At 58.8% G+C, this 8,493-nt stretch overlaps 1 protein-coding gene across 1 annotated transcript in view; it reads right to left on the bottom strand.

Annotated features, from left to right (window-relative positions):
• The window catches only part of PYROXD2 (pyridine nucleotide-disulphide oxidoreductase domain 2), a 24,696-nt gene extending 18,070 nt beyond the window's left edge, over window positions 1-6,626 (bottom strand). The window contains exons 1-4 of the mRNA XM_004680553.2: window positions 6,500-6,626; window positions 3,341-3,360; window positions 1,190-1,283; window positions 1,038-1,111 (exon numbers count right to left, since the gene is read on the bottom strand). Of these exons, the coding sequence (XP_004680610.1) occupies window positions 1,038-1,111; window positions 1,190-1,283; window positions 3,341-3,360; window positions 6,500-6,626 (315 nt within the window). The remainder of the gene's footprint in view (window positions 1-1,037; window positions 1,112-1,189; window positions 1,284-3,340; window positions 3,361-6,499) is intronic.
• Window positions 6,627-8,493: the final 1,867 nt, after the last annotated feature.

Here is an 8,493-nt window from a genome sequence, read left to right as displayed (position 1 = left end):
TTTTTTTTTTTTTAATAAAGAGAATAATCATGTGACAGTTTCTATTCTGCAATTCTTAGTTTCCACACACTGTATGTTTTCCAAAGAAGAAGCACCCTCTGTGCACCACACCTGCCTCTATACAAACACCTCCAGCTCACATCCGGTGTGGGCGGAAGACCACAGACCCTGTCCCTGTCCCAGGCCTTGGTTAGAGTTCATCCAGCCCTACCTGGTGCTTTCTCTCTTCTCTTCATCCCTAGGGCGCTTGTTGGTTACTTAGTTCAGGGAATTCACTATACGAATCAGTAAGAGCAGCCAAGAGAGCTGTGAACAGTGGTTGCACATCTTATTGATTTCAAACTTTCCACTTAGAGCAAAGTGAGTGCTAAGGTGAAGGCCGCTTCTCATAAGATGCCACAGAGGACCCTCTTCTCTGAGTGGGGGTGACAGGCACCAAGCAGGCAGCCGCTAAGTCGGCTCTGATTTTCTAAGAGGCAGCGAGGGGTGAAAGGAGCTGGCAAGGGAGGGGCAGAGTGGGCCGAAGGGGCCGAGCCTGTGACCCGGGGAGACTGACCGGGAGAGGATGGTGGGGGCAGACGCCAACCTGCAGGCCCCTCAGCCAGCCCCAGATCCAGGCGAGGGGAAAGTCCCTGGGGTCCCCGGCACAAGCTGCCCAGATGGTAACAGGGTCCAAAGTTTAATGAGGTCAGAAATCAGGCTCAGGGTCTGAGGCAGCTTTGCATGCAGACTCTGAGGCCCTGGACTCAGGCCGGTTTGTACTAGGGCAGCCTCGGACTCGGGCCAGGCACTGGCCAGGGCTGGGTGTAGGAAGGCGGCTGTACTATAGTTGCTTGAAGAAGTTTCCCAAGTTTTCGGACACAGGTAGGCTAGACAAAAGTCTTCTGTGGCAAGTGCCAAGGAGACCGTGCAGGGTGGACAAGTCCTCGGACAGAGGGAGGGATTGCTCAGGGGCCTTCACTTTGTGGGGAGAGGAAACTGCCCCCCCCTCCCCCCCACACACACACACCTCAGGGCAGCGGGGAGGGGAGGCCCACCTTCAGCTCCAGGTCGGTGTAAATCTGCGGCCTCAGCAGGCTAAGGAGGTAGGACGCTCGGGAGAACTTAAACCCTGGAACGGAGCAGATGAAGGCCGTCACCGTCGGTCACCAGTGCCCCCCCCCATCCCGCACCACCTCTTGGGGCTCACCTGGGATGATCTCCTCAGTGACAGCAGCACCCCCCACCACGTGGCGTCTCTCGAAGACCGCTGTGTTCACCCCCAGTTTCTGAAGGTAGGCTGCCTGCAGCACAGCGGGCCCCCATGCCGGTCTCAGGGGCCTGGCCCCAAGCCTGCATGCCCCCGCTCCTGCCCCTGGGAATGCGCTTGACTTGCACCCCCTCTCCCCATCTCCCAGAGGCCCCGCTAAAATCCCACAAGAAGCTCCTGCCTCTACACTTCTTGGGTGAAGCTGATCCACACTCGAGCACCAGAGGCAGCGCAGAGAAAAAAATTGTTCCACAAGCGCTGTGCCAGCCGTCTACTTCCAGCCCCCTGACTCTCTCCCTGCAGGTGCAGCCTAGCTCATCTGGCCTCGGTTTCCCCATGAGCAAAAATGGGACAGATGAGATAAAAGTCCCCGTGTCTGCTTCAGAGGACTGCGGTGGGGACTCCCTGCCCTGGTCCCGAGGGCTAAGGTGTCCCCGGCACTCCGCACACACTCAGCAAGTGAGGCTAAGGTCACAGCGCAGCTTTATTTGGGAGGCTTTAATTAATGTTTCTCTAGCACTTAGAGGGAAATCATAACTGTTGGTTGACTCACACTCGCCCTGGGTTATAGACCTAAAATGGGGCCTGCCGCTCCCCATCACCAAGGTGACCGCAGGGTGTAGTTCTGAGGTCAGGCATTCAAGCTCACTTGGCAACTGCCCCCTGCCAGATGTTTGAGTGGGTCATCTCATCTGGCCCACCCGCCTTCCTCGAGGTGGGCATGTGAGTCTCCCCACCTCGCAGGTGAGGAAACTGGGGCTCAGTGAGGGCCAGAGCTTGCCTCAAATTCAAGAAACTGATGAGCAGTTGGGAAATGAATCCAGACGGCTGGACCTAGGGTCAGGATCCCTGACACATCCTCAGGAGGAAGGAAAGAGGACAGCCTGGCATTGGGAAGCTGGCCTGGCCCTCAGCGGTCACTCTCAGGACCACAGCCTCACAGGGTGATCCGAGACAGTGAGGGGGTCATCCCTGCTTTCTGACAGCCTATAATCTAAAGCAACCCCACATCCTTGGCTCCTCCCCCACACTGTCCAGCTAAAGTGTGACTCCTACAGAAGGTTCCTCCCGAAACCCTGTTGCTGAGACACCGGTTCGTGTTTCCCCAGGGCGCTGCCCCGGGTCACCAACCAGCCAGATCGACTGCAGGGGAGCTAGGTCTTTGGCCAAGGGGCATCCGTGCCAGCCTCCCAGGCCGGAGGCCACCGTAACCAAAGCCACCCTCTGTGCCAGGCTTTGCCAGGCCCCCCACCCCGCACCCCAGCTGCCTTGGGACAAGTCTGCAAAGACACTCTCCTCTCTTCCTGTGGCAGAGACCCTACCTGGCAGAGACCCTACCAGTGACTCCCCTTTACCTGCACTGATAAGTAGAGCTGGGAGATGAACCCACGCTTATATGAAAGCAAACTTAAGGTTTAAATTATGGGTCGATTGAGTGACACGTCAAACGTTCTAGTAAAACTGCTCTGACTGTGTGGAGGGAAGGTTCATGATGTTGCGGCTTCCCTCATGGCAGGACCTAGATGCCGGCTGCGAGGGGGGACAGGGCCCCCATCAGCTGCCTGCCTGTGTTGACATTCCAGAGCTGATGCTGCGTCAGGAACACGCTCCGTGTTTGTCCTGCAGCCTCACCACCCTCGCTCTCTAGGCCGTGGATTCCTAGAGGACGCCGACTCAGGCTGGAGAAGCATCGCCTTGGGGTAGCCTGGCCTACCTCAGTTTGGGGCCTCGAAGCCTGCTGTGGGGACAGGGCCCTGGTTCCCGGGGCGGCTTCCTCCCCGTCCTCAGCGCACACTTTGGGCTGTGTGCTCCATGCCAGGTGCTCCAGGCTGGCACATGACCTAGCTGGGGTGCACAGGGCTCTCCATTACAGGACCCCCAGTCTGGAGCCAGAAGGTTCCACCCAGCGCCGTTTGCCTGATCCTCAGACTTTGTCTGAGCTTTTTGAAAGCTTGCCGAGACTCTCAAGGTTGTAGGAGAAATCTGCCAGCAGTAAGGAGGGGTCCTGACAAGCCCTTAACTGCTGCTCTAACACCCCCAGTTACAGAAAGCCTCGAGCCAGGGACCCAGAGAAGCGGGGGGCATACTCACAGCCACCAGCCCATTGTGTCCTGCAGGGAGACAGGGAGAGGGCACCGGTCAGTAGGCAGCATGCAAGTCCTTGAGGAGCACAGCCACCCCACACCCCGACCCCAAGCCACGGAGGCCCTGGAGAGGCAGCAGGGACTTAGGGGAAGACTCCCTCAAGTCCCCTGCCGACACCTGGATGTTGGGAGAGCAGCTGGTCTGTTGGCGGTCAGAAAACTCCAGGGCCAGGGCGGCACTGGCTTGGGGAAGTCTTGGCTGGTGGCACCGTGGTGGAGTGAGGTGCTGGGAGGACCCCCGGCCAGTGGACGAGTCCTGTCCCACTCTGCCTGGCCTTCCAGGCTTCTGTCAGTGGCACGGGAGGGTGCTGTTGCAGGGAGGATGGGGGTACGGGGTGGGGGTCCCGGCCTGCGGTCGCCAGCGCCCTGTCTGGCTTGGAGCTTCCAGCTTCGGACGAGCCTGGTCACGTGCACAGTCACCGCCTCTGTGGTTCGTGATGCCCACGAGCTGGCCACGGCAGTGCCCCAGGTGGCACTATTCACATGGCTTTGTCTTCGTCAAAGCCCAGTGGAAAGGTCTGGCTGACAAGGCAGGCCGTGCAGGGCCCCCGCGTGCTGGGTGCGTGTCGGAGATGCCCGCTACAGGGCGCATTTATTTCTTGCACATATTCTTTCCTTCCAAAAATCTTAAGAGGACAGGCCCAGCATGAGCAACCTGGGGCTTGCTGGGGACCCCGTGTTCCAAGCCCGGCCCCGTCCTCAGTGCTACAGGCGCCAGGGCTGCTCCAATTTGGGAGCTGGGGAGCGCCCGCCCAACTCCTGCAGAGTGCACCCCCACTCAGGGTCTGCTCAGCAGGCTGAGGTGGGGGACCTGGAGTGGGGTTTCTAGGAGCGTGGGGGCCCCTCTCTCCTCACTCCAAGGGGAAGGCGTGGCTGCTGGTGGGGGACCCTGCTGAACAAACAGCCTGGCTGATTTCGGGGAGGGCGCTGGCCTCTCCTGAGCTCCTGGGCACGGGCACCCCTTGCTGAGACAAGGTCACTCTGAGTCTCCAAGGCACCCGCAGATGGCCGTTCTCTGAGGCTAACTCCAGCCCCAGTGGGCGCACATGAAATGCTTGGCCCTTCCCCTGACGGCTCCCTACAGGAGCGCCGCGGCGACCCGCGCTACTGATCTCTTCACGGCTGAGCTGATTTTGTTTTACATTTTCCACCCAGAGACGCCCAGAATTTTAGAGGTCATTGAGCCAACTTCTCATCCATTAAAGGAATCTCCAAAATGGAGTTTTTCAAACCTCTTTGATCATGAGCCACAGGAAGCAAATCCACATTTTACACCGTGACCTGGCATCCGCCCCACAGAAACAGGTTTCCTGAACCAGTGTGAAATCTCATCATGTGATAAGCAGATGATGAGCTCCTTGGAATTTTAAAATGCTGGCTGGCAGGCTATTTTTGTGTACTTTTGAAAATTTTCCTAAGAAAGTCCTAAAAATAGGCTGGATGGGACTCGTGGATTGCAACCTGTGGTTTGAAGAAGTCTGCGCTCAAATACAGACAACAGATGAAGAGGCAGAGACCCCTGCTCCAGCGGGGGCCCCCCCAGTCCTTTCAGTCACTTTGGCCTCAAGCTGCTTCGTGTGCAAATCAGCAAGGCTGCCGAGCCCTTGCAGAGCGGAGGGGAAATAACCAAGGAAGCCGGAAAGCACCAGCCAGATTCGGGGAGACTTGCAATCCATGGGAGCACTTTGTCTTTTAGTTAGCACCGGTCATAAATCTTGGAAAGCTAATGAAGGCTTCCAGGCAATCGCATGGACACCTACAACACACAAACGGACCTCAAGCGCTAACGGTCAAGGGTCTAACCGGCCAGGACCCTTCCGCTTCCTCTGCCCCCAGCCTGACTGAGGCTCCCCTTGGCTCCTCTGAACCGGCAAGCCCCATCGGGAGCTGCAGGCAGCAGTGCTGTGGGGCCGTGGACAGGAGCTGCTCTGGACTGGCCTTTTCTCTGTGGGCTGCAGCTGCCCGCAGGGTCCACCCAGAGTGCTGGTTCCAAGCGCTGACTTCCGTTCTGGAGTCGCCCTGCTGGTCACCTTAGGCACAGACTAAAGACAAACTCAGGGCCACCTTCGGGGTGGCTCCCAGCTGCGGTGTGACCTGCCATACTCTAAGTGAAAAGAGGAGCTGTCCCTCTGGAACTAGCCTCACTTACCGGTTGCAGTCACCGTTGGCTACTAAGTTGGGTGAAAACCACAGAAACTCAGTAAGAATCAACGGGTGCCCTGGAATTTAGGCTATTGATGGTGTATTTGTCAATGTGTGCTACGCGCTTAATTTCAGCATTTTTAATAAACGGAAGGATGTCCACGTGCACACGCTTTTCCCTGGAGAGGTGCCGTTAACCATTTATGGACATGCGACTGCTCCTCCTAAGAGCGACGATGAAGAAATGCCCGTGCAGGGCGGAAGCAGCTTCCAAGCTGTGCGATGAGCACGTTCCTCTCCCTGGCCCGTCACTCTCTGCCTGAACTCAGAGGGAAAGGATGCCAGAGCTGAAGTTGGGGTTCTTGGGGAATGATGGGGCCCTGAGGAAGGCAGGGGCCAGGCCCAGAGCCTCAGCTCAGCCCCCAATGGGCTCGGGCACTCTGAAGCTGGGCCCACAAAGCACATCAGGATCCCTACTGCAGACCCCTGGGGGGCCAGGCAAGAGGGGTCATCCACTGCAGACACTTGTGGGATCACTGGCACTGACTTGTGTTCTCTGACTCCCCATTATGAAATGATTCAGATCCTCTGGAGATGGGTGATCTCAGTGGTGCGGTGCGATGGCGGCCAGATCTCAGGGCAGTGAGGGGGCTGGGCTTCGGCAGCGTCTTTCTGACCTTACCTACCCTGTGTTCTCCAACAACATAGCAGCAGCTAGCTCAGTTTTGCAGGGAAGCTCCTGAGCTTACCTGGACCAACCTGGTCACTCCAGATGAGAAGACCCCCTGCTCAAAGAGGGCAAGCATCTGCCTCAGGCCACACAGCGAGTTGAGGGAACGCCCAGCCCCGGAACCCCGGAAACAGCTGGCAGACCTAGGGGCTCTCCAGCACAGCCCGGCTCTCGCTCCAGCACGCGCGGGCTGTGGCTGACCTGTGCCCGCTCAGTGCGGCTCAGCTCCTTTACCTGCTCCTATCACCACCGCGTCGTATTCCGGCTTCACATGCCTCCTGGTTCCCGAGTGACAGCTCCTCCAGGCAGGGCAGCGGGAGGCGGCCAAGGCCCTGCTGAGCCCTCGGCCGCTTGCAGCCATTTCTTCCCAGTGCCAGGCCAGGGATTTCCTCGCAATCAGCATTCTGTGCCGTCCCAGGCAGGAGGAGGGGCGGAGGGAGGCAGGGAGAGGAGGGGCTGAGCCTGCTGCCCTGCGTACTTGGCCCAGGGCCAGGGCTACAGAGGACAGAGAGCAGCTGGAGGCAGAGTCCACGCGGGGCACAGGGAGGGCACTTTCCCCATGGCCGGCAGGCCTCAGGAGAGCAAGCCCTGGGCTGGTGATTCTCTAGGGCCTTCCACGGTGGCATGGTGCTGGCCGGTCGGCACCCTGACGTGTACACCCCCACTTTAGAGACGGAGCACAGAGGCTGTGAGAAGGGGGTTATGGCTGAGAGTTCCGGAAGATGCAAGAGGAGGCTCGGCCCCCTCCTGTGTTAAAGAGCCAAAGTTGCCTTGTGTCAGGGTGGAAGTGGCAAGCCGGAGAGGGTCGGTCAGACTCTGTTCTGGCTCCCACCCCTGGCAGGATGGTGGGTGCTCTCTCCACAGCAGGAGCCCCCTGGCCCCCAGCTTGTTGGCAGCTTAGTATGGCCTCACCCAGGGCATCAGCAGAACTGCCGGGAGGGCCTGGAGCCCTGGGGGTGGAAGTTTTCTCCCAAATCCTTACATGCCACCCACTTAATAGGCTACAACAGAAGCTGGAGGGGGTTGGGGGCAAAGTTCTCTGCCTGCAACTTTTGGGGTTCACCTTTTCCTTTTGAAGACCTGGACAGTTGTCTTCTTTTGGCTCCTTTCCCATTTCCCAAGCATTTTCAAGATTCAAGATGGCAGCTGTAACCATCTTCTGCTAACACCTTTCTGCGCTTTGGCCTGTCTGGAGTGGGGAACCCTGTGCTCTTGGGCCACTAGTTAGCAGACGCTTCCAGTGTAGGGAACAAAAGCCAGGAGCTGGGGTGCCTGTGTGGCTGGGACATGCCCAGGGAAGCAGCTGTGAGAGGGCACCTTGACCACCTTGCGCCCCGGCAGGTGTACGCCCAGTGGAGACTGCTGACCTCCAGTCACTGCTGAAGTCTGATTCAAGAGGCCCACGTGGGTGTTACTTATAATTGAGATCACACAACAAAGCCGTGAGAGCTGAGAGGAAGTAGCGAGTGACAGCGTGGGTGTCCTCACTGAACAGCACTGGGCTTCTGGGGGCAGTTTTCCCCCTTTGTGCTCCATCTTTCATTCTGGAATCCGACTTCTGCCCTGTGATAGTGAGGAGGAACCCAGACTGTCACCTCTTGACAGCCCCACTGCCTGATGACACTGGCCGCAGCCGCTGCAGCATGAGTTTGGCCCCCATCTGACCCGGAGGTGACCCACATGGCGTGGCAGACCTCTCCTGACACGCCCGCTGCTCCCCTCAGCAGTGTGCTTTGTCAATGTGCCTGTTCTGCTCCCCACTCTGTCTCAGGTTAACTTTCTCGCCCCCTACTCCATACCTCTGGCCTGTACCCCAGTCCTTATATGCATAAATAAATCTTTCTTAAAAAAAGACCGGAGACCCAGGGGCCCTCTGGATGCCTGCTCTGACCCCCCACAGCAGACGCACCCCATCCGTGCGCTATGGCCGCTCGCAGGCGTGTCTATTCTGGGGTGGGCGCTCTAGGGTGGGGAGGCAGGGCCAGGGCTCAGGGAGCCACGGGGAAGCTTCTGAGACCTTGCCTTGGAGCTGGGGGCCCACTGGGTCCAGTGGCCCTCGGGGGCTTGGTCAGGAGCCGTGGGAGGCCAGGACTCCGCAGGGGCTGACCGCAGCAGGAAGGCCCAGGGCCCAGGTGTGTCTGGCTGGGTGGTAGCGAGCAGCACAGCCGCCCCCAGTGAGCCTCGCCAGGTGTCTGAGGCCCTCACCCCCGCCCCGCGAGGTGGGTGCT

This window comes from Condylura cristata, unplaced genomic scaffold (genome assembly GCF_000260355.1).
Source record: "Condylura cristata isolate star-nosed mole 26May11 unplaced genomic scaffold, ConCri1.0 scaffold00011, whole genome shotgun sequence".
NCBI lineage: Eukaryota > Metazoa > Chordata > Mammalia > Eulipotyphla > Talpidae > Condylura > Condylura cristata.
The sequence above is the reverse complement of the archived record's forward strand: the minus strand, read 5'-3'. Positions and strand labels throughout refer to the sequence as shown.